Below are 26807 nucleotides of genomic sequence, written 5' to 3'. Positions count from 1 at the left end.
ATGGAGAAAGGAAACCCTCTTGCACTGTTGACGGGAATGTAAATTGATACAGCCACTATGGAGAACAGTATGGAGTATAGTTTTCCTTAAAAAACTAAAATAAGTACTACCATATGACCCAGCAATCCCACTACTGGGCATATACCCTGAGAAAACCATAATTCAAAAAGAGACATGTATCCCAATGTTCACTGCAGCTCTGTTTACAATAGCTAGGATATTGAAGCAACCTTTGTGTCCATCGACAGATGAATGGATAAAGAAGATGTGTCACATGTATACAATGGAATATTACTCAGCCGTAAAAAGGAATGAATTGAATTATTTGTAGTGAGGTGGATGGACCTAGAGTCTGTCATACAGAGTGAAGTAACTCAGAAAAAGATAAACAAATGGTGTATGCTAACACACATATATGGAATCTAAAAAACGGTACTGATGAACCTAGTGGCAGGACAGGAATAAAGGGCCAGACGTAGAGAATGGGCTTGAGGACACGGCGGGGAAGGGAAACTGGGATGAAGTGAGAGAGTTGCATTGACATATATACACTACCAAATGTAAAATGGATGGCTGTTGGGAAGCAGCTGCATAGCACAGGGAGATCAGTTCGATGCTTTGTGACGACCTAGAGGAGTGGGATAGGGAGGGTGGGAGGGAGGCTGAGGAGGGAGGGGATATGGGGATATATGTATACTTATAGCTGATTCACTTTGTTGTGCAACAGAAACTAACACAACATTGTAAAGCAACTATACTCCAATAAAGATATTAAAAAAATAAAAATTCTAAAATAACGTTCCTATTAAAGGAATCATTAGTAGTTATAATTTTACAGAGGATTTTTATTGGTTCATTAAATACAAAAAAATTGATGTATGATTGCATAATAAAGTTTTTCTAATTCTAAGAGAAAAATGGACACTGCAAGAAAAGAAAACTACAGGCCTATATCTCTGATGAATATAAATGCAAAAATTCTCAACAAAATAGTAGCAAACAATACAGCAGCACTTTAAAAGAATCACACACTGTGATCAAGTGGGATTTATCCTTGGGGTGAAAGGATGGTTCAACATACACAAATCAATAAATGTGATACACCACATTAATGGAATGAAGAGTGAAAATTATATAATCCTCTCAATAGATGAAGAAAAAACATTTGACAAAATTCATCACATTTTTCTTGATAAAAATTCTAAACATGTTCAATGTAGAGGGAACATACTTCAACATATCCAGAGCAATTAGGCAAGAAAATGAAACAAAAGGCGTCCAAATCAGAAAAGAAATAAAATTATTACTGTTTGAAGGTAACATGATCTTATTTAGAGAAAATTGTAAAGACTCCACCAAAAAACTGTTAGAAGGGGCTTCCCTGGTGGCGCAGTGGTTGAGAGTCCGCCTGTCTAAGAGAAAAATGGACACTGCAAGAAAAGAAAACTACAGGCCTATATCTCTGATGAATATAAATGCAAAAATTCTCAACAAAATAGTAGCAAACAATACAGCAGCACTTTAAAAGAATCACACACTGTGATCAAGTGGGATTTATCCTTGGGGTGAAAGGATGGTTCAACATACACAAATCAATAAATGTGATACACCACATTAATGGAATGAAGAGTGAAAATTATATAATCCTCTCAATAGATGAAGAAAAAACGTTTGACAAAATTCATCACATTTTTCTTGATAAAAATTCTAAACATGTTCAATGTAGAGGGAACATACTTCAACATATCCAGAGCAATTAGGCAAGAAAATGAAACAAAAGGCATCCAAATCAGAAAAGAAGTAAAATTATTACCTTTTGAAGGTAACATGATCTTATTTAGAGAAAATTGTAAAGACTCCACCAAAAAACTGTTAGAAGGGGCTTCCCTGGTGGCGCAGTGGTTGAGAGTCCGCCTGCCGATGCAGGGGACATGGGTTCATGCCCCGGTCCAGGAGGATCCCACATACCGCGGAGTGGCTAGGCCCGTGAGCCATGGCCGCTGAGCCTGTGCATCCAGAGCCTGTGCTCCACAATGGGAGAGGCCACAGCAGTGAGAGGCCCGCGTACTGCAAAAAAAAAAAAAACTGTTAGAACTAGTAAATCCAGTAAAGTTGCAGGATACAAAATCAACATGCAAAAATCAGTTGCATTTCTATACAGTAACAATGAACCACCTGAAAATGAAATTCTGAAAACAATCCCATTTTACAGTAGCATCAAAAAGAATAAAATTCTTACTGATAAATTTAGTGAATAGGTAAGAGATCGGTACACTGAGAACTATAAAACATTGATGAAAGAAATTGAAGAAGACATAAGACATAAATGGAAAGATAGCCTGTGTTCATTGATTGAAAGAATTAATATTGTTAAAATATCTGTACTACTCAAAACCATCTATAGATTCAGTGCAATCCCTATCAAAACTCCAATGGTATTTTTCACAGAAATAGATAAAAGAATCCTAAAATTGGTATGGGACTACAGAAGACCCCAAATAGGCAAAACAATCTTGAGAAAGAGGAGCAAAGCCAGAAGCAACACACTTCCTGATTTCCAACTATACTACAAGGCTATAATAATCAGAACAGTAACAAATGGGACTACATCAAACTAAAAAGCTTCTGTACAGCACAAGAAGAGACATTTTCCCAAATAAGACACAGATGGCCAATAGGTGCATACAAAGGTGCTCAATAAAAACCACAGTGAAGGGCTTCCCCGGCAGCACAGTGGTTGAGAGTCCGCCTGCTGATGCAGGGGACACAGGTTCGTGCCCCAGTCCAGGAAGATCCCACATGCCGCAGAGCGGCTGGGCCCATGAGCCATGGCTGCTGAGCCTGCACGTCCGGAGCCTGTGCTCTGCAACGGGAGAGGCCACAACAGTGAGAGGCCCACGTACCACAAAAAAAAAAAAAAAAAACCACAGTGAAGTATCACCACACACCTGTTAGAATGGCTGTTATTTTAAAAATGAGATAACATGCTGTTAAGGATGTGGAGAAAAGGGAACTGTTGTGCACTCATGGTAAGTATGTGAATTGGGATAGCTGTTATGGAAAACAGTATGGAGGTTCCTCAAAAGAATTTAAATGGAATTACTGTATTGTCCAGAAATTCCACTTCTAGGTGTAAATCCAGAGAAAATGAAATCATTATCTCAAAGAGGTATCTGCACCCCAATGTTCATTGCAGCATTATTTATGATAGCCAAGACATGGAAACAACCTAAGTGTCCATTGATGGATGAGTGAATAAAGAAAATGTAGTGGTGGTGGTGTGTGTATGTATAAACTGTGTCTGTGTACATATTATATAATATATAGTATACACAGTGGAATATTTTTCAGCCATAAAAAAGGAAATCCTGCCATTTGCAACAATATGCATGACTTTGATGGTGTTATGCCAAGTGAAATAAAGTCAAAGGCATATTGAATGATCTCATTTATATATGGAATCTGAAAAAAGCTGAAGTCATAGAAACAGAGAATAGAATTGTGGTTGACAGGGGTGGGGGAAATGAGATGTTGGTCAAAAGAACAAACTTCAGGCTATAATATAAATACTAAAGTTGTACAGCTTGGTGATTATAATTAATAACACTATTACATACTTGAAGGTTGTTAAGAGAGTAGATCTGAAGTGTTCTCTCTGTAAAGAAAAGTAGTTATTTGAGGTGATAGATGCGTTAACTGACCTTATTGTGGTAATCATTTCACAATACATACATATATCAAATGACCATGTTGTACACCTTAAACATGGTCATTTGATATATGTATATATTGTGAAGTGGTTACCACAATAATTACACAATGTTATATGTCAATTATGCCTCAGTAAAGCTGAGGAGAAAAGTATAGCATCAAAGTCAAGAGAGGCTGTTATTTATTCTGTCCTGTTAGGACCCCATGCTGCATAGTTTTCATCTTATTTTTGTTATTACTTTTTAAGAGTGATAGACTGGGATATACCTAAAAGAAAATGATTAGCATAGTAGACATTGTGGAAACCATATTATTTGAAGGAATAGTTTAAAGAGCTAGGATTAGCATAGAGAAAAGAAGATTTGAGGGAAATATGACTTGTTTGAGTGAATTAGGCCAAGATATTTTTCAAGATATCCCACCTTCTGGATATATCTGATTCACCTGAGGTACCATTTAGTTTATTGCTTTATCCCTTGTATTTCCTCTAAACTGGAAGTTATATCTAATGGAATCAAGTTTGGCTAAAATATTTCATAGGTGATGTTGTATTGTGTACTTAATATTGTCTCATATTAGAAGATACATGAAATCTGATTGACCTGTTAGTGGACCATTATTAAGAGGCTCTCCAGATTAGAGTGATGACAGTTTGATCCTTCCATTTGTACAGTTATATTTTATCCTTTGTGGCTGAAAGGTAATCAATAAGATGGTGTTTAGGCTCTATGAGTATCTAGTCCCTCATTGTACATTCACATAATGGTTTTAGCAACAATTTATAGTCCTAAATTATAGTTTGGGTGGAAATAAAATTCTACGTTAGAAATTATTTTCCAGATTTTTGAAGGCATTGCTCCATTGTTTTCTATTTTCATTATTGCTCTTGAAAAATCTCATATTATTATTCCTGATTCTTCATATGTTACTGGTTTCTTTTCTGGAAACTTTATGATCTCATCTTTATTTCTGATGTTTTTTTTATTGAAATTTAAGTGATTTAAGTAATTTAAGTGATGTGGCTTGGTCTGGTTTGGTTATTCCATGGGCTCTTTGAGTCTAGAAACTCATATCTTTCCATTATGGGAAATTTCTTGTTTTATTTTTTTAATAATTTCCTTCCCTCTGTATTCTCTGTTCTGTCTTTGAAGAAACTTTATTGGATGCTCTACCTCCCATTTCATCCTCCGAGTTTTATATCTGTTACCTTTTATTTTCTGGAAGATTCCCTCAACTTTAGCTTTAACCCATCTATTGAACTTTTTATTTCTGCTGTCATATTTTTCACTTGGCTATAACAATTAGATAAGTGCTTTTTCCTCTTCTCTGAATATTCTGTTTTTCATAACATTCTGGTTATGTTTCAGACATACTATGTCTCTTCTCACCTCTTTGAGAGTATTAATTATAGTGTTGGGAGTTTTTTGGCTTGTTTTTTAAGTTTCCTTCCCTAAATTGCCTATTTTTTTTTTTAGCATTTGTGCCCCCCACACACACCCCATTTCTGAGAGGCTTTCCGCACTTCCTGGTGATCCTCGAGTGTTAGCATATTCAAGAGAGGAATTGAGAAGGTACTGGGAAGCTTTGTGTGCATGGGCTTGGTGGATCTTGAAGCAGATGATGAGCAGGAGCCCTGCTGTTTCATTGGGAGAACATCCCTCATCCCTCATTTATCAGAATCTGTAGGTCCTTTGGTTTGAGCCTCTTAGTCTCCTGGAAGGGAATCTTCCAGGGGTATAATCATGGATGTCTGTTTTGGAAGCCAGTTAGGAGCAGAGATCTAGAGCCATTACTGTTGAGTATAACAGTTTAATCAAATCCCCTCTTTTCAGCTGTGCCTGGGGTTCTTAGAGTCCAGAAGCTCTAGTGCAGCATCTCCCAAGAATAAACCTTCCTGTTGCTGTGGTGGTAAAGGAATCATCGCCTTGCTGTGCTGGCTGGGAGAGGGGTTGTTGCAGATTTGAATGTTTTTATGCAAACTTTTAACTCAGCCTCCTCTTTTTAGTCCCACTTCACATCATAGCCTTCAGAAGTTCTTAGGACCTCCAATTTCTGAGCCTTTTTAGTGTTCTGTAGTAATAACAACAATAATAGCTAATGCATGAATGCACTTTGCATATATTAACTCATTTAATCCTGTGAAGTAAGTACTACTAGTATCCCCCTTATATAGGAAATTGAGGCATGGAGAGGCCAAAGGCTTGTCCAAAGGGTCATAGCAGGAACATGGTGGATTCAGGATTGAATCAAAGCAGTCTGTCTTCAATCCAACACTGCCTTTCAGAACAGACCAGCTTGCTTCATGTTGGTCACCCCATTTCTGCAAGCAGTTATGTTTCTCTGCTTTGCTAAATCAGTTGCTTCTAGTCCACTGACTTTATTCCTTCCACAATTTTAATGATGCTTTTCTGCTTCATGTTCTCTCCCATCCTCTTTGTCTCTCTTTTTATACCTGTTGTATTGCTTTTTTGGGATCAGAGACAAATGTTTGTATTCAATCCATATTTTTAACTGGAATTTCTCAAAGTTCGTAATACTTTCTCTGTTTCATGCATTGTTCTGTTAGTTTGCTGGGTTTTTTTTTTTCCTAACAGCTCCATGACTTATATATTCTCCCTTGTTCCCAGGTTGCCGGACAGGTGAAGCAAAATTGACAAAAGGATTTAATCTAGCTGCCCGGTTCATCATTCACACAGTGGGACCTAAGTACAAGAGCCGCTATCGCACAGCCGCTGAGAGTTCCCTATACAGCTGCTACAGAAACGTACTTCAGCTGGCAAAGTATGGCTAACTCAGTTCCTAGACATAGCATGCCATACATTGGTAAAGGCCCTGGTTTTAAAATGAAACCTAGCTATGAAAGTCAAATTTTGAGGGACTTAAATAATTTAGGAGGAACCTGAAGATAGAATTAATCATCTTCTCAAACGTGGCAGAGTAAGAGGAATACATTTGGGTGACTTGAGAATTTAACCAATTCCCATTTTACTTAGTTCCCATTTTACTCGGAATATATTTCCCCCAAATGGTGCAGTTAAATTATATGTTAATATAATTTTTACATAGTGCAGTTGGGTTAAATATTACAGTAGATTCATTGAAGGGACAGGGAAGGAGAAGTTAAGCTGCATTTTTTATTATTTATTATGAATGCTTAGAGTATAGTTTTTGTGTTTTCTGTTTGATTGCAGAGAGCAGTCCATGTCTTCTGTTGGATTCTGTGTCATCAATTCTGCAAAACGAGGTTACCCTTTAGAGGATGCAACACACATAGCACTTCGTAAGTAAGGTTGGGGGTACTGTACATAAATTAAATTTTTAAAAAGTTTTTTATCACTAGTTAAATAGTTGCAGCCAAAGATTTGTTCATTAACTGATTGTGGCACTCTGGCGGGAAGTTTGTGTTGACAAGCTGCAGAGCTCTCAGTTTACTTTCTAGGTTTGACATTTTTATCCCTTTGAATAAAGGCTTAGAAAATTTGCCTATTAAGTTTGAAAATTATACCGCTGAGAAGTATGGCCAATGCATTGGGTATTTGAATCATAATTCAGAATAATCTTAGCAGGCAGCAACAGTGAAGTCAAAACAGATTTTGTAATATCAGATTGATACAGCACTGTCAGTTTAAGCGGTAGCTTTCACGTGTGCTATTTGAATATAAAACCCTGCGTTTAGAGTTTAAAAAGACTGGGCTCAATCATTATGAGCCAGAATGTTGTATATGTAAGATAAAAATATGACGCTTAGCTCGAGGGAGTCCCTGATCTCACTGTATGGTATACAGCTTCAGACCACACCTAGAATTTTGCATCTAGTTCTGGCTGTCATATCTCATGAGACTGACAAACTGCAGGGCAAACAGTTTGAAACATTAGTGGTGTTTCTCCTAAAGAAGAACACACTTTTAGCATATAGGTGCCCAAATATATGGAGTCGTCTCATGTGGACTTATTCCATACTGTACTTTTAGAGCAATAGTTCTTAACTATTATGACTTCTTTGGAATTCATCATAAACTGCACTGAGCATCTGAGGAAACAAAGCTGTGGACCCTTTTCCCGGAGGAATGCACTTATAGAGGGAATTTACATGCTATTTCAGGAAGTTCACAGATCCTTGTAAAGATTGTAAATAAGATCTCCAACTGTAGAAGACAGGTCTAAGACAAGTGACAAGGAAGAAGATTTGTTCCCCTTTGAGATAGGACTATCTGAAATAGAAAGGTTTTTTTAAAAAATTTATTTATTTTATTATTTATTTTTGGCTGCATTGGGTCTTCGTTGCTGCGCACAAACTTTCTGTAGTTGCGGCAAGCAAGGGCCACTCCTCGTTGTGGTGCATGGGCTTCTCGTTGTGGTGGCTTCTCTTGCTGCGGAGCATGGGTTTCAGGTGTGCAGGCTTCAGTAGTTGTGGCACACAGGCTCAGTAGTTGTGACTCACAGGCTCTAGAGCACAGGCTCAGCAGTTGTGGCACATGGGCTTAGTTGCTCCGCGGCATGTGGGATCTTCCTGGACCAGGGCTCGAACCCGTGTCCCCTGCATTGGCAGGTGGATTCTTAACCACTGCGCCACCAGGGATGTCCTAGAGATGTTTTCATCTCTGTATTTCTAATGCTTTCTTATGTCAGGAATGCTTTACATATGGTCCTTGCTGAAGAAATAAGTATTTTAAAAAGGGATAAAAGAAATTCCGTTTCACTTCTTCAACAACCTTGTGTTTTAGGTAGTGTAGTGTTTTAGGTATTTGTTTTACAAATAAAGGGGCTCAGAAATTTATCATTTTCTTAGGGTTATGCAGACTTGGAACATATATCCAGGCCTTCTGACTCCCAAGTCTAGTAACCTATGTGTTGTACTAGATAATTCATTATGCTTGAGTTAGGACTGCTTTGGTGGGAAACTACTGTTACAGCTAGCCTGCATGTATTCTGAATGGTGCCTTACCAAAGCAAAGTTCCTACCTTTATATAATTCTCCTTGGCAAGGCTTTTGGCAGGTCTTAACTTTCTCTGGTTTCGTTTAGCCTGTGTCCCGTATTCCTATCTCATAGCTTGAGATAGGCCTTTTATGTCTCCATTTTTTATTAAAGTAATTATATGGATTAGAATTTAGAGAGACACCATCATTTTGTAGCAAAGGCTCTGAAAAGGTAGTCAAGAAGACTGGTTTTTGGTCCCAGTTCTACCAGTCTAACTCTGGCTCTGTGGCCCTCAGATAAGTCACTTGATACAGTACCACAGAGGAGTCAGCTTTGAGCAGTAATTGTAGTAATAGCAGATAAAGATCAAAAGTAGGTATAAGGCCATAGTTCCTATGAGTCAGGAGTCTGGCTTGGCTGACTCTTCTGCTCGGGGTCTCCCATGGCAACAACTTAGGTGTGGGCCAGACAGTTCATCTCTGGAGCTTGGCGGGTACTTCTAAGTTCATGTGGTTATTGGCAGAATTCAGTTTCTTGCAGTTGTGGGACTGGAGGTCCCTGCTTTCTTGCTGCCTGTCACCCGAGGGCCACTCGCAGCGCGTAGAGGCCACCTGAACTTCCCTGCTACGTGACCCTTTCCCAACAGGGCAGCCCACTTCCTCCAGGCCAGCAGGAGAACCTCTTCTTCCATCAGCCAGCCAGTGCCTCACACCATGTAACTCAACCACAGGAGTGACATTCTTCACTTCTGCTGGGTCCTTCCACATTCAAGGGCAGGAGATTCAACCAGGTTGTGACTCTTTGGACGTCATCTTAGAATTCTGCCTGTCACAGGGTAGAAAGCCAGCCCACTCTTCCTACCTTGAAATTGTCAACCAGAAACCCAGCATGTGCTTTTGTAAATGGTCCCTCAATTAAATTCTCCTCAAATTACAAAGAAAAAAACTAGGTATAAGGGACTTTGATGAAGCAATTTCTAGAAATTTAATTAGCACAAAGGAAATGTAAAGCTTTAAGATAAGCAGGTTAACTTGTATAAGACCTGCTTGACTTATTACACCTTAAATCTAATAGCAGAACTATAACATCTCATTAAAAAATACACACACACACACACACACACAAACAGTTGTGCCCTTTGCTCACATACTTTCTAAGCATCTGGGAAAAAAATGGCTTTTGTAGCATATATGGGCCAAGAACAAATCTGAGGCTGGAACTCTTAAGTCCTTAGTTCCAAAAGCTTTCTTACTTATTAAACTATTATTGAAATTTATTTCATTTGACATCTAAGTAATATCTGCATGATAGATATACTAAGTTATTTATCTTTTTTTCCTTAGTTCATGTGCAGTTCAGTTCTTCTCCAGAAGAAACTTAAAGAAACATCTACATTTAGATAAATGTATCATGTTATTTATTCATTCAACAGAACTCTGAGTGACTACTATATGCTAGGCCCTATGCTGTATAGAAGAGGATACAGTGGTGAGAAAAAAGGCAATGGTGTTGTTCTTATTGTGTTTCTGGTTTGGAAATTTTAATGTCACACATGTCATTCTCACCAGTTACAGAGTTTTTACTACAAGTTAGGCACATGGCATCCTAGCTGCTTGCAAAGAATAATGCACAGTACAAAAACCTTATAGCCATGATATCACTTTTTTTTTTTCTCCTTTTTGCAGAATTACTTTTCTGAGTGAACTGTGCTGCTGAGGGAATTCAACTTGGTTACTAGTTGGCATCGTACGTTGTCTTCCAAAGGAAATGCCCCAGTTATACGCTGGGAAACTATTTTGTGTAAACATTAAAACTTGGTGTCAAAGTAAATGGGATGGAAGAAAATCGTTTTTTTTTTTAATTTCATCTTAAAAATTATTAAAGCAGAATAGAGGGAGAAATGAAAAAATTTGTCACCTGACAGAAAGAGAATTAGGAAGATTTGTTCAGTCCTTCAACAAATGGGTCTCCTCTATTTAGGCTCTCAAGACACAGTAGTGAACAAGGCAAGCAATAGGTTGATAATCAGAGTCATAAAATGTTCATTCAGTTACTACTTTTGAATGATTGCTTGCCATATTCCTAAGGTGTACTAGGCCCTAGTAATATATATATTTTATTTTAAAGATTTTTTTTTTAATGTGGACCATTTTTAAAGTCCTCATCGAATTTGTTACAGTATTGCTTCTGTTTTATGTTTTGGTTTTTTGGCCCTGAGGCATGTGAGATCCTAGCTCCCCGACCAGAGATCAAACCTGCACTGCGTTGGAAGGCAACATTCTAACCACTGGACCACCAGGGCAGTCCCAAGGCCCTAGTAGTATTAATGTTAAGTTTACTTGGCCTTCAGAAAGCTCACAGTCTAGATATAAAATGCTATGCAAAGTTCACAAATAGAGGGCTGTTTAAAAGATTATGGGAGGAGCACACAGAAGGATGGAGTTCTATACAAAGGAGATGGCTTTTGACTGGGCCATGAAAAATGAGTAGGAGTTCACTAAGAGAGGGTCATGGTGGATGAAAGGTATTCTAGTCAAAGGCAACCATGCAGGCAGAGGTAGGGTAGCATCAAAGTAAGTGGCATATTCGAAGTACAGCAAAGAAGCCAATGGCTAAAGCATAAGATAGGTGGGAAGAATAGCTGGAAATAGGACTAAAGGGCAGGGGTGGAGGGGTGGTTAATTGTCAGGGTGTGGAGAGCCATGCCATGGGGACTTTGGATCTTAACCTATAAGCAGTGCACAGCCATCGGAAATAGTAAGGAGGGTAACATAAGATAACTCAGGCAACAGTGAATATGTAGGCTTGGAAAGAGAAACAAGAGAACAGTTGAAAACTTATTGCCAACATCTTTGTTAGCCTTGGGAGCCTGAGAGCAGCTGGAAGAGAAAAGGAATGGCTGTTAAAAATATTAGCAATAGAATTTAAAGCACATGATAACACATTGAAAATGCAAGATGAAGGAAGAAGTGGCAGAAGAATTCAGGATTCTAGCTTAGGTTAGTGGTTGGTTGTTGCTGTGTAACTGAAATAAGGAGTACAGGTAAAGGAGCAGGTGTTGGGGAGAGATGGAAGTCAGATTTGGACCTGTTGGGATCAGGTTTGGACACGCTGAGTTTGAGGTCTCAGTTATCTGGGCAGATATGCCCAGCAGGCTGTAGGAAATTTCAGGTCTTTTGTTCAGAAAACAGAGTATAAAGATTTGGGAGCCATCAGCATGTGGAGTATTATCTAATAATCAAATTAGTGAGCTCAAGAAAATATATATACCAAGAAAATTAAAAATATGGAGGACAGAACCTGGAGAGGACAATATTTTTAAAAGGTGGGGTGCGGGCATCTAGAGAGAGATTGCAGGTAAGTTAGGGACTGAGAAAAGGCCACTAGGTCTCATTATTAAGAAGTTTATAGAGAAAGAATAAGGATAAGATAGAAATTAAGAAAAAATAATTCCGTTTTGGTTCAATAGGATCTTGACAGGGATAAAGAGCTGAGGAGGACTTCTCATACTGTAACTAATTAATGGAAAGGCACTTGTGCTAGACCATTCTGGTCAGAGAGAGAGGCCCCGGAGAATAAAAAGAATATACTGGATAAGGGAGAATTGTCTGGAGTCAGCATCTTCTATCGCCAGGCACTATATACTGGCAATAAAGCAGTAAATAAAATAAAGCTCTTGCTGTTGTGGAGCTTTTGTCTAATGGATGGGGCAGGGAGGGTGGGGAGGATATACAATAAACAGGAAACTCCACGAAATGTCCAGAATAGTTGCTCTGTAGGAAAGCAAATCAGGGAAAGAGTTTTTAAATAGGGTGACCTGGGGAGGCTTTACTGATAAGGTGTCACTGAGTACAGACCTGAATGACACGAGGAGTGATCCCTTACAGAAATAAAACTTTGAAGGGTTCGATTTTTCTTCACAATTAATTTCTTATTTATTGAATTAATCTTTCTATTCTTTTCCTTAGGCACCGTAAGGAGATTCCTCGAAATTCACGGAGAGACTATTGAAAAAGTAGTATTTGCTGTCTCTGAACTTGAAGAGGTATTTTGCTAATTCTCTTGCATTGTTTAAACCTTATTTTCACTTGTGTTTGCCTCTGTCTCTTCATTATCTGTTAACTGAATTGCCAGCAGGGAAATCCTAATTATCTGTGCACGTGTTCGGTAGTGGGGCTTACCATCATTTGTTGAAAAAGACTATACTGGAGACTAAAAGCAAGCCAAGAGGAGCATCTTGTCCATGTTCTTCACTGGTAAACTGTTACCACGCAGTAAACTCTTATAAGGTGGAGTTGTTCTGATTTACTCACTATATTAGCTCTCAAGACAGCTCAAGGCATCGCCTTATGACCTGAGCACTGGGTGCCTGGGCAGCATAACTGGAAAACCACCACTGCTGGAAAAGCCCTGTCATCTCTGTGATCTGGAAACAGGTGACAGCCTAGCCTAGTGGCTAGTATTGAGTAAGTTGTGAGGTTTATGGTTTGTTATGTGTGGTTAGGTTTAGTATGTTTCCATTTAATTTAGAGCCATTTTAGGAAATAAGTTCTTTTAAAAATCTTATTAAGCTTTATTTAGCTTTAGTGTGCTCTGTCCCATTCAGCTTGTATTACTTCTGAGTTTTGTGTCCTTGGGCAAGTTTTGTGTCCTCTCTGTGCTTTGATAAAAAATGAATACTAACAGTACTTATATCATAGGAGTTTTGTGATAAATGAATTAATACATGTGAAATAGCCATTCAGAGTATATGTAGGTACATATATGAGATATAAACCATTTTGAATTTGCTGAAGTAAGACACATTTACCATGTTTGCTACCTCTTCTTGTTTCACCTGGTTTGCCTATTCATTCATTCTCTCAGTGACCTATTATTGAATTCTAGGATATATCAGGTTTACTCCACTGGGTTCTGGGAATGCACCAGTGGATGAGTCATGGTCGTTGTCCTCAAGGAGCCCACTGTCTGTTGGTGGGGACAGACAAGTCAGATAAGTTATGGTAATTGTGGTAAGGGCATTAATGGAGGTATGGGAAGGACAGGAGCACACAGCTCCAGCCTGGCATGCGGTTAGGAAATGCTTTCCATAGATGGTGATATGTAAGTTGAAATAATTGTAAAAGGTAACTAAAATTTTCCAAAGGAAGGGCAAATAACAGTAGTCATACGAGCATAAGCACAGGCATATAAGTAAGAAATAGCAGAAAGGGTGTAGTGTATTGCATAAAATGTGAGGCTAGGAGTCGCAAAAATGCAAGTTAGGCAGGTGCAAGATCACTCAAGGCCTGGTATCTCATACTTTATCAGTCATACAATGGGGGAACATGGAAGAGCTCCAAGCAGACGAACGATGCGGTCTCACTTCTGTATTAGCTATGTGGAGGGTGATTTTGAAGGAGAAAGACAAGTGACCAGAAGAGATAATAAGCGGTTGTAATATTCCAAGTGAGAAATGATCAGACCTGAACAAGGGCACTGGAGGTGTTGAAATTTAAAAAAAATATTAAACAAATTCAGCTGGAGTTAGAGGTCACAAATATGTAGGGGAAAAGAGAGAGGGAAGTTAAGGATGACTCCTGGATTTCTGGCTTGGATGACTGGATAATGATGCCACCAGTGAAATAGCAGGTAGAAAGGGGGGAAAATTTTAGAGAGGGGAAGGGATTGAAGACACGTTCTATTTTGAACATGTTGAATCCTAGGGGGCCAGTGTATTCAACTGATGATCAGCAGGCCATTGTGCTTGTCAGTCTAAAGCTGAGGAGTGAAGTCTGGGCTAGAGATTTGACCATGTCATAGAATAGGATACCAAGTAAGGTACCAAGGTAAGATACCCTGTTCTCAGGGAGTTTGTAGACTAATAGTTTTGTAGACTAATAGTTAGATAGCCAGATAAACAAAGACCACCCTGAAGAGTGGCAAGTGCTGTGCTGGGAGTGTACATCACAGTGCTGTGGCAGTCTATCAGGGCACCTAAGCCAGACCCAGGGGAACAGAGAAAAATTCTTCACCTGCAGTATACCTGAAAAAAATAGTCATTAACGTTTATCATCTAGGTCCAATGGACTTTTTTTTTAAAAGTCGTTTTAAGAATAATTTATTGAATAATAAAGGGATAATAAAAAACAATTTGATAAGGTATTTCAGTAAGAATTGAAATGTAACCAACCTTTTTATATCAAGTAAATTTTGTTGCACAAACATCGTAAAAGATGAAAGAATACTGTCACATCTTTCTAGTAAAATGTTCTTATCACAAAACCCTGTATGGTCAAGTTCTTCCTATAGTGACTCACTGAATGAGAATGCCATATTTCTACTTTGCCCATAGAAATATGTTGTTGACTCATGGGTTCTTGAATTTGAGAAGATTAATCTAGGATATTGTCATCTGAAGACTCAGTGTCTGAGATTCACTTCATATGATCAATCTTAACCTCATCTTTAATGAAGTGCTGCTGTCTGTGTCTTTACATCCACCTTTGATTCCTTTAATAATTCTGAAACGTCATCTGTGTTCAGTTGTCTTCCCTTTGCTATTTTGGGCTGAAAATGAAAAAGTCTGAATTCTCAAATCTTTCCAATGAAAGTTAAAAACAGACTACACATAAGAATAGAGATGCAAAAATTCTTAACAAAATATTAGCCAACTGAATCCAGCAACATATAAAAGGATTATGTAATATAACATCACCAAGTGGAATTTATCCCAGGAATGTTAGCTATGTTTTTTTGTATATAAAAAAATCCTAAGACGTCCACAAAAGAGCTGTTAGAACTAACGGAGCTCAGCAGGGTTACAGGACATAAGATCAATATAAAAAATAGTGTTTCTACACACTAGCAAAGAATAATCCAAAAATGAAATTAAGAAAACAGTTGCATTTACAGTAGCATTAAGAAGAATCAAATATTTAAGACTAAACTTAACAAAAGAAGTGTAAGGCTTGTACATTGAAAACTGCAAAATATATTTGAAGAAAAATTTAAAAGACCTTAATAAATAGAAAGATATCCTGTTTATGGATTGGAAGACAATATTGTTAAAATGGCAGTATTCCCCAAATTGTTCTACAGATTCAGCAAAATCCCTATCAAAATCCCAACTGAGTTTTTTGTAGAAATTGACAAGTTGTTTCTGAATTTCACATGGATATGCAAGGGACCCAGGATAATCAAAACAACCTTGGAAAAAAAGAACAAAGTTGAAGGATTCACACTTAACTTATTTTGAAACTTACTCCAAGCACAGTAAGTAAGACTATGTTGTACTGACATAAGAATAAACATATAGATCAGTGTAATAGAATTTTGACATGGCTGCCAAGACAATTCAATGAAGAAAGAATAAATAGTCTTATAAACAAATGGTATTGGAGCAACTGGTTATCCACATGCAAAAGAATGAAGTTGAACCCCTACTTCACCCATATAAAGGAAATTAGCTCAAAATGTATCTAGGGACTAAGTATGAGACCTAAAACTATAAAAACTGTTAGAAGAAAACATAGGTATAAATCTTCATGACCTTGCCTTAGGCAGTGGTTTCTTAGATATGATGTGATGTCAAAGACACAAGCATCCAAAATAAAAATAGGTAAATTGGTCACTCTTATAATTCAACAGTAAAAAGACAAATCACCCAATTTAAAAATGGACAAAAGGGGGGCTTCCCTGGTGGCGCAGTGGTTGAGAGTCCGCCTGCTGATGCAGGGGACACGGGTTCATGCCCCGGTCTGGGAAGATCCCACATGCCGCGGAGCGGCTGGGCCTGTGAGCCATGGCCGCTGAGCCTGCGCGTCCAGAGCCTGTGCTCCGCAACGGGAGAGGCCACAACAGTGAGAGGCCCGCGTACCACAAAACGAAACAAAAAAAAACAAAAAAAAACAAAAAAAAAAGTGGACAAAAGTTGGTATTTACCCAACGGAGTTGAAAATTTATGTCCTCACAAAAAACTACAAAAGATGTTTATAGCAACTTTATTAATATTTGCCAAAACTTGGAAGCACCAATATGTTGGTAGGTGAATGGGTAAATAAACTGTAATACATCCAGACAATGGAATATTATTCAACACTAAGAAGAAATGAACTATCAAGCTATAAAAAGATATGAAGGGACCTTAAGTGCATATTACTAAGTGAAAGAAGCCTATCTGGGACTTCCCTGGTGGCGCAGTGGTTAAGAATCCACCTGCCAATGCAGGGGACACGGATTCGAGCCCTGGTCTGGGAAGATCCCACATGCCGCGGAGCAGCTAAGCCCGTGTGCCGCAACTACTGAAGCCCGCGCGCCTAGAGCCCACATGCCACAATTACTGAAGCCCGCGTGCCAAGAAGCTCATGCTCCACAACAAGAGAAACCACTGCAATGAGAAGCCCACACACTGCAACAAAGAGTAGTCCCCGCTCGCCACTAGAGAAAGCCCGCGTGTAGCAACAAAGACCCAATGCAGCCAAAAATAAATAAATAAATAAATTTATTTAAAAAAAAAAAAAAGATGCCTATCTGAAAAGGCTGCATACTGTATGATTCCAACCATCTGATGTTCCAGAAAAGGCGAAACTACCAAGACAGTAAAAAGGTCAGTGGTTGCAGGAGGATGGGGGAGGGATGAATAGAGCACAGAGGATTTTTTGGGGCAGTGAAAATATTCTTTATGGTACTATAATGATGGATACAAGTCATTATACATTTGTGCAAACCTGTAGAATGTACAACACCAAGAGTGAACCCTATGGGTGATTAGACGTGTCAGTGTAGGTTCATCAGTTGTAACAAATGTACCACTCTGGTGGGGGTTGGTGATAATGAGGGAGACTGTATGTGTGAGGGCTGAAGGGATATGGGAAATCTCTCTACCTTCTTCCCAGTTTTGTTGTGAGCCTTAAACTGCTATGAAAAGAATAAAATCTTAAAAAATGGGCAAAAGTTTTGAATAGACAAGCACATGGGAAGATGTTCTATAACATTAACCAATAAGGGAATATAAGTCAAAATCACAGTGAGGTACCACTTCACACTCACTAGTGTGACTTTAATTACAAAGACAGACAATAACAAGAGTTAGGATGTGGAGAAATTGGAACCCTCATACGTAGCTAGTGAGAATGTAAAATTGTGCAGCTGCTTTGGAAAACAGCCTGGCAGTTCCTAAAAAAGTTAAAAAGAAATTCCAGTCTTAGGTATATGCAGAATAGAATTGAAAACATATGTCCACACAAAAACTTGTACACAAATATTCATATCATCGTTATTCGTAACAGCCAAAATGTGGAAACAACCTAAATGTCTAACTTACTGATAGATGGATAAACAAAATATGGTATATACATACAATGGAATATTAACTTATAAAAAGAATGAAGTACTGATATATCCTGTAGCATGGGTGAACCTTAGAAACATTATGCTAGGTGAAGAAAGCCAGACACGAAAACCATATACTGTATTCCATTTTAATGAAATGTCTGGAATAGGTAAATCTATACAGACAGAAATGTTAGTGGTTGTCAGGGGCTTGGGGAGGGAGGTATGGAGAATGACCTAGCTAATGAGCTTAGATTTTCTATTTGAGATGATGAAATGTTCTGGAATTAGATAGTGGTGATGATTGCACAACTTCGTGAATATACTAAAAACCAGTGAATCGTATACTTTAAAACGTGAATTTTATGGTACATGAATTATATCTTTTTTAAAAAGGCTGCAAAGATGTTGTGTCTAGTCTTTTTTTCTTAATTGAGTGCAGTTGACTTACAATCCAGTCTTCTTATGTACCTCATATAATATACTTATTTACATGAAAGATGATGAAGTATTGCAGGTGACATAATAGGAAAACTGACAGATAATGATTTCTCTGCCCTTCTAGGCAATTCCATCGTTCTTTTGGTTTCTTATTATTCTATTGTAGTCTTTTCTGGTATAGTTGGGGATAATTGATGAATAATGATAAAATAATTCTAGGATGATGAAAAAGCAAAATGCTTCAAGATACAGGAAAAATAAGAGCACTAAGTATCTATAATGTATCATGGATTTAGGAATGAGTCCAATGGACCAACCTATATGGAAATTATAAGAATGAGTTTTATTCTATTTTTTTAAGTGAGATATAGCTTTATTCTTTGAGAAATCTCTAAGAAAGAATGGAAGTCATGAAATAGCAATCCTTCACAAAGAGTTAGAACTGTTAAAAAAAAAAAAAAACTCAAAAACTAAACCTGGGTCCAATGGACCCTGATGGCACACTGAGGATTAAGGAAGTGGTGTCTGAGCTGAATCTTGAAAGACAAATATCACTAGTGAGGTGAAGGAGGGGCTGGGGACAGGGGTCACAGAACTTTTCATTCCAGGTTCAGTGACCTGGAACTGCCAGGATGGGAATCATGCTCAACCTGAGTGACTAACAAACCCTGATCCTTAACACGAGAACTGATTGAGGGTCCCAGGCAGCACGCAGTCTGAGCTAAGAAGTGGTGTGGCCTTTCTCCGGGATGAAGGCTGTCTTCACGGTGTAGGGAACAACACTAAGCACTGCTGGTGCCTGCTCCATTACTTCGTTAGTTTTCACACAATGTTTGGCTTTTCTCACACAGGCTACTTACCAAAAGCTGCTACCTCTGTACTTCCCAAGGTCATTAAAGGAGGAGAGTTGCTCATTGCCATACCTACCTGCAGATATTGGAAATGCAGAAGGGGAGCCTGTGGTACCAGAACGGCAGATAAGAATAAGTGAAAAACCTGGCGCCCCGGAGGGTGAGTTCTCCTTTTCTTACTTTTCCTCTTAAGGAAGCAAAGGCTCTGCTAAACATCAGCCACCGAAGAAGTAGGAAGTTCAGCCTGACCCTTGGGAGGCTATTGTGTGACACTAAGATCAAGACCACCTTAGGTGTTTTTAGAGTCTTATTCTTGTTAAGGTTTACTCTTTAAATGTAAAAAATATATATATGTATTATATTATATAATGTCAAGTCTGTGTTAGGCAGTAGAGATTCAGAGGTGGATATGACAACATTTTTACCCTCACGAAGTTTAGAGTTTCATGAAGGACACTGTTGAGGAAGCAGTCAAGTATATTATCATCTAAAATTTTCAACAGCTTCAACTGTGTCCTCTGAAGGCCATACCTAACATCGAATACCGAAACAAGAATGCTGTTTTGTTTTGTTTCTTTAGGTTACATACCCCTGTAGATTGAAGTGATAGTAGAGCAGGGTAGGATGGGAGCTCCTCTGAAGCTGTTCTGTATGACAGCTTGTACTGATCTTCTTGGATATGTGTTATTGGAGACATGCCTCACAAGCTTCATTGCTGGAACTTGCAGCAGTTTAAGAATTACTGTGAGATTCCTGCTGTGAACACTTTTAAATGAGCATCAAGTTAAAATCTATAGAAGGCTACTCATCTCTTTTTTATCACCAGTATTTTTATCAGAAAATGTCTGTGAACCAAGCTTTCCTGGAGGGGTACTCATGTACTTTTAGGGAGCCACCAATAGAGTACAGCCTTGAAATGTGCCCAGCATCATTTGGAAATCCTCATAATTGTGACTACCACAATAGAATATAATTTTTCTTAAATGCGTAAAATGTGTTTTATATGACAAGGAATAATAAAAAGCAAAATCAGCTGAGGTAGCAGTACTGGGCAGTCATTAGCCAAAAGGTTCCCTTCTGTCCCCCATCCTCAAAGACTGCTTGATTTGCATCCATATCTCAGAAAATATTGTTACCTCATAGGTTCTAGTGTTCATAAATATTTTCAGTTAGAATATAGAATCTGTTAAAATAGATGTAAAATCAGCCTTGCCTGAGGGATTGAGAGAAGATTCATTTATGGGTATTTTTTTTAATAAAGGCACACTCAGCCCTTGCCTGTCACAGTTTGAGGAGCAGTGGTATAGATGTGAGGAGGTCCCAGCTCAACGGCCTCAGGTGGTGGCATTGCCTTGGGAAGCTCCCCTGCCATGGTCCAAGGATTTTGTTTGTTTGCTTTTCTTTCTTTAAAAAAGAATTTTTTTTAAACAGATCTAGTGAGGCAGTGGGGAACACATTAAGAGATGATCCATTCCCAAGGGACTGGCTGCTAGCCAAACGTAAAATGATCATATGGATAAATCAGAAAGGTAACATTAATTTGTAGTGAGAACTGTAACTCTTATGTACCAGAATGATTATGTAGGCATGACCAGTGTAGAAAATCAGACCGCTAGACAAAACATATCTTAGTGAATGCGGATCACACCCTGAAATCCTGGTCCATCCGTCTTCCTTCAGGGGTTACCTGACAAAAGGACTGAAGATTATGTGCCAGCCATTCAAGTGCTCCCTTCTTAAACAATTCTGGATAAATGACCCCAAACATTTTTTCTTTCTATTTCTCTTTGGTTAGGTGTTGTGCTGTAGTTCATCTTTAAACCCACATACAGTATAATTGCTTCTATCTTTTTGTTTATTATTACGTTCTACTCTTTTCTTCCTAAGGTTACATCTAGGTCCCCTTGATTTGATTTCATGTGTTCCTAAAACTTCCATCCCACATGGACAGGTGGTTTCTTTCATTATTTCAGTTCTTCAAATGCCTGAATCTGATTTCAGTTTCATTCTCAAAAAATAACCTTAACCCTGGTTTTTTGAGTTTCTGTGCACTCATCCCTATAGCAGCATTCACGGTCTGTTTGTAGCATTTACTGTCAAGTTTTGCTATCTCTATTGATAGTATTTGTGTTGCAGACAACCAAGAAGAGGAGGATGAAGGCTTGGGAGTTGATCTCTCTTTCATTGGCTCTCATGCTTTTGCTCGAATGGAAGGAGATATTGATAAGCAAAGAAGACTGATCCTTCAGGGACAGTTATCAGAGGCAGCCCTGCAGAAGCAGCATCAAAGAAAGTAAGGCAAACCCCTTTGGACTGACAGACACATAAGGACATGAGAAACAAGAAAGGGCCTACCGCTGCTAAATGATCTACACGTAACGTGGTCTCATTTATTCTTCATGACAATCCACTAAGAAAGATATGTCCCCACTTTGTAGATGCAGAAATTCAAAGTTAATTTATCAGTGGACACCATTAGTATGTGATGAAGTCAGTGTTCAGATGCATCTCTGATTTCAGAGCTCCTACTCTTTCTACTGCGATTGTAGTGTCTTTGGGTGAGATTATATTCTAAAAGCGGAAAATAGGGGAAGGGAAAAACCAAGTCACAAGGTTTTTACTTAACATTACTATATTTATAATTAAAGCATAATCTATGGTTGTATTAACGTTAAAAGAGCTTTATTTCCCCCTGATTTATCCCAGGGACCTTATAAAGCCATTCCATTTCTTTCAGGTGTTTTCTAAAGCAATTCTGAGTAACTCTTTTTTGAAACATAAAGAAAAGCAGCTTTTGTACTTCTGGGTAAGCTTGTCCAAGGATTAACAAACAGTCCTTGGAAAGCTAGTTGCTTTTCAAAAAATGTTAAAGGAAAGGAAATATCATACACCATAATTGATTAATATTCATTATCTTATAGGGTTGGTTGAGGGGATAACATCTCATAGCGTTGTTGTGAGTGTTAAATAAGCTAATGTAATGAGCTTAGCACAGTACCTGGTACTTAGCAAGCTCTTAAAAATTGGTCACTGCTCTTCTCTTTAATACTGAGCAAATTATGGTCTATTTTACCTTTGAGCTTTGGTACTTGCCATCCCTTTTGCCTGGAATACTCTTATTCTTCAATTCCTGCTCATTCTCCAGGTTTAAGCTCAGAAGTGATTGCCTCTAGAAACTTATCTCCCTGGAGATAAGTTGGAATAGACAGAATAGAAGTCTGGAATCAATGCCTCCTCCGTATGCTTTTTTTTTTCTTTTTTTTTTACATCCTGTACTTAACCAAAGGATAGCCTAGCACTTATCACACTATACTGTAATGATGTGTGGTGGTTGTTAGTCTCCATGTATAAAGTGGGAGTCAGACTAGACGATCTCCGGAGTCCCTTATAGAATTAGAATTTTGTTTTTCCTGAGTTCCTGGTCTTCACTTTATTCTCCCTTTTTTAAAAAAAATTAATTTATTTATTAAATAAATGCTGCATTGGGTCTTTGTTGCTGCACACGGGCGTTTCTCTAGTTGCAGCAAGCGGGGGCTACTCTTCCTTGCAATGCACAGGTTTCTCATTGCAGTGGTTTCTCTTGCTGCGGAGCACAGGCTCTAGGCATGTGGGCTTCAGTAGTTGTGTCACACGGGCTCAGTAGTTGTGGCTCACGGGCTCTAGAATGCAGGCTCAGTAGTTGTGGTGCACGGGCTTAGTTGCTCTGTGGCACGTGGGAATCTTCCCAGACCAGGGCTCGAACCCATGTCCCCTGCATTGGCAGGTGGGTTTTTAACCACTGCACCACCAGGGAAGTCCAGTTCTCCTTTTATTTTCATGAACAAAAGCTAATTAGTCACTAGGGGGCACCAATGAACAGCTTTTCTAAAGGCAAGCACAGTCGAATGACAGTTTCAGTGGTTTCTGAACTAGGCCATGTATACGAATCATCTGGCAAACATTTTTCTTTAAATACAGTGACTGGGCTTTCCCTCACATGACTGGGATTTGGCATCTCTATATATTTTAAAACTTTTTCACATCATGATTCATGTACAACTAGATTTGGGTACCTTTTTTTTGGACTAGGGCAGTGGTTCTCAAACTGTTTGGTCTCAGGTCCCCTTTGCATGCTTAAAAATTATTGAGGACCCCAAAGAGCTTTTGTTTTTACCTGGCTTATACCCACTAATATTTATCGTATGATAAATTATTTGTTAATTCATTTAAAAATAACCCATTATGTTTTTATGAAAAATAACTATTTTTTAAGTCAGTGAGAAATGCAGTGTTTTACGTTTTTGCAGATATTTTAATGTTTGACTTAATAGAAGACAGCTGGATTCTCATGTCAGCATTCAAACTGTTGCAATACTTTGTTTTGGGTGAAGTATATGAAGAAAATTTGACCTCATTCAGATACGTAGTTGGAAAAAGGTGTATTTTAATAGCCTTTTCAAATAGTTGGGGATATTCTTTGATATTACACCATAACTCAATATAATGATAGTTTCATAATGTTGTAATATGGAATCTCAAACCATATTTATGAATTTTTGTATTGTTATATCAAAATGTGTTGTTTTATCCTGCACTTTGAGTAGATTTTATAACAGGAATTTAGAGCATGAATTTACAACATGATGTGTTGGTCTTTTGGAAAATATTGACTCACGTAATTATTCAGTTGTTCCAAATATTGACACATTACATTACACAATATCAAAAACTTATATTTGATAATATCACCACTGATCTCATCAGAAAAGTCCTTAAGTATTAGAAACTGTTAGCTTCTGGTGGTGGATACAAATTTTCTAACATTATATCTGTATTTTAAAGCTCAAATTTTATCACTGGTAACAAATACTGTTGGTTGTTTTTCTTGAAATGGCAGGGTCACTTTATTCATTTTTGACAAAACATCTGCCAAATACTCATGTTAAATAACCACAGTTTGTCTGCCAGTGATTAGTTGAAGAAAAACGGTGTTCCATGAAAAAAAGCAACTGGTTCAGCTTGCAAGTCAAACAACTAGATCTTTTCTTCAGGACAGCCTCATGCTTTGGTCTGCAGAAATGCTTTGTGTGTTCTTCCCATTTTGTGACACATTAATATTAAAAAGATGTATTTCCGTGGGTTAATGAATAAAATTAATAATTTTTTCTTCCTCATCAAAGACATTCTTAAATGAAACTGGCTTTTTTTTTCCTGTGAGTATTTTGGCAATTAAGAACACAACGACTACTAGTACAATCTGGTGCTTCCACCTGAATTCATGCTAAAGCAGCAGTAGTTTTATCCAACAGTTGCTTTTGCACCATCAGTGCAGATGTCAACACAGTGAAAAACAAATGATGTTTTAGTGTTATTATGAAAATAGTTTTGACTTTGCAAAGCCCCTTGAAAAAGTATTGGGACTATGCACCACACTTTGAGAACCACTGGTCTGTGGTCTCTCAGCAGTACATTGTAGTTGAAAGGAGTTTTGGTAATTATCTGATACAGCTTTCTGAAACGTAGTATAAAGTGTATAAGCATTAGAATTACCAGGGGTGCTTGCTAAAAATTCATAGGCCCCACACCAAACTTCCTGAATCAGAACCTCTGTGGGAAGGCCTCAGGAATCATTCTTCTAAGGTTTCTTAGATGATTTCTTAGATGATTTTGTACCTGATCTGGTCTGATCCCTCTAATTTACAGAAGGGTGAATTGATCACCAAGAGTGACTTGACCAGAGTCATACATCTGAGTTCCAGTTAAAAAAAAATTTTTTTTTTCACAGTTCATTGAATACATAGTTACTGAGTGTCGGGAACTACCCTAGAAATTTGCTAGAAATATAGAGACAACTAAGACATAGTCCCTATCTTGAGGTCCAACAGAGTAGAAGCAGATATTGCAGTGAGCGGGTAAAGCCTTGTGCTGATCTTTGTGACATAAAGAAGGGAGAAGTTAGTTCTATAACAGGCCTGGACCTTGCCTCCACTTCCGCTCACTCCCCCCCCAACCCCCACTCCTACCCCTGCCAGTCCCCACCTTAGCGTACATACTTGATTGATACAGTATTTAGATGTCTGCTGTATTGCTTATCTCGCTGGGTCTTATTACAATGTTAGTTGTCTTTGTAATATGTCTATCTCATATATTCAACCTCAAACTCTGAAGCCAAGGGCCTTTTATTATTCTTCTCAGGCCTCCAAAATACCTTGAATAATACTCATGTTTATTATTTTATTCAACAAAGATTTGAGTCCTTGCTATGATGCAGGCATTGCATTTATACAATAAATCTTTGAAAATGAGCTAATGAATACACAGAGAGTATAGAAAATAACAGATATTTACTGAATTCCTGTTACATGTTCTGTGCCATGACCTGTGGTGCTCATAAAGCATTTAAGACATAGTATTCTGTTTAGTCTTGATGTGTGGAGATGGCTTAATCATAAAACAATTAGAAAGCAGGACAATAGGGGAGTTAGTGTAAATAACCTCGGAAATAGCTCTGTATGAAAATATGGAATAGTACATATGAATAGGGAGAACTACAATAAACACAGATCCTTTCTTGACTTGCAAATTATATCTTAAACTAAAATTAAAAGTTATTGTCTTTGAATTCAGTTTGCACAGGTGGGCACGTTTCTAAATTTAAAAACATAGACTATAGAACTATGCAATACTAAGTATTGTTTTCACAAACAATAACAATTTCTGTGAAACTAGCAGGCATATCACTTGTTGATTACAAGCATATCACTTGTTGATTACAATCCGTATGTAATAGACTTCCTATTAAATATCCTTAGTGTGTGATTATACTTCATAGCTGAAAGGTGTCCTACAGAAACACCGTTTTGCAAATGAGGAAACTGAGGTCCATAGAGGTGAAACTACTTTACCGAGATTGCATAGAAAGTGATAGCGTGAGGACCCAAGTATCCTCTCTTCTGGTTTAGTTTTGTTTGTTTGTTTTTATGTTGTGCGATGTTGCCATATGTGACCTAGATGCTTCAAAGTTGCTTTTCATGCATTTAGGTACCTTGAAAGCTTTTTTCACAATTAAGTAAGTGGCACTTTGTATTTTAAGAAAGCAAGTATGAAATAGTAGAAAAAGTACTGACCTTTCCAGCAAACTGGAGACTTGAGTGCAACTTCAAATTCAACTCTACCATTAACTGGTAACTCTAAGATTTATTTGACCTTTTTCAGATCGCTTCCACTCTTTGAGATCTTTACGTTTCTTCCAGTTTCAGTATCCTCTTAGCCAAAGCCAAACTGCCATCTTTATGATCTGGTATATAGAGTATCAGCACAGCTACTTTGATTAGCCAGTCATTAAATAAGCCTGGACTTCCCAGAAAAAATTACCTACTTTCTTTGTGGTCCAACATAACATGTACAACACTTACCTGTTTTTCTTCTGAAAAGTAAACTTCTTGAGGGTCTGACCATGTCTGTTCACTAGAGTATTCTCAATACCTCTTGTGTAGTAAGCACTCAATAAATCTTTGTTGAATTAGTGAACATCTGTTGTGGAGAACTGCTATTGCTTTAGGCCTTCTTTGCTTTTTTTTTTTTTTTTTTTTTT

The 26807-nt window shown here is 38.0% G+C and overlaps 1 protein-coding gene across 3 annotated transcripts in view; it reads left to right on the top strand.

Moving 5' to 3' along the window:
- Nucleotides 1-26807, top strand: part of GDAP2 (ganglioside induced differentiation associated protein 2) — a 69125-nt gene that overhangs the window by 21680 nt on the left and 20638 nt on the right. For all 3 annotated transcript variants that reach the window (XM_024764901.1, XM_024764904.1, XM_024764902.1), the window contains exons 4-8: nucleotides 6339-6492; nucleotides 6903-6991; nucleotides 12599-12675; nucleotides 19235-19394; nucleotides 21371-21527. In XM_024764901.1, the coding sequence (XP_024620669.1) occupies nucleotides 6339-6492; nucleotides 6903-6991; nucleotides 12599-12675; nucleotides 19235-19394; nucleotides 21371-21527 (637 nt within the window). The remainder of the gene's footprint in view (nucleotides 1-6338; nucleotides 6493-6902; nucleotides 6992-12598; nucleotides 12676-19234; nucleotides 19395-21370; nucleotides 21528-26807) is intronic.

The sequence above is a fragment of the Neophocaena asiaeorientalis genome, unplaced genomic scaffold (genome assembly GCF_003031525.2).
Source record: "Neophocaena asiaeorientalis asiaeorientalis breed wild unplaced genomic scaffold, Neophocaena_asiaeorientalis_V1.1 scaffold62, whole genome shotgun sequence".
NCBI classification, from domain to species: Eukaryota; Metazoa; Chordata; class Mammalia; order Artiodactyla; family Phocoenidae; genus Neophocaena; species Neophocaena asiaeorientalis.
The sequence above is the reverse complement of the archived record's forward strand: the minus strand, read 5'-3'. Positions and strand labels throughout refer to the sequence as shown.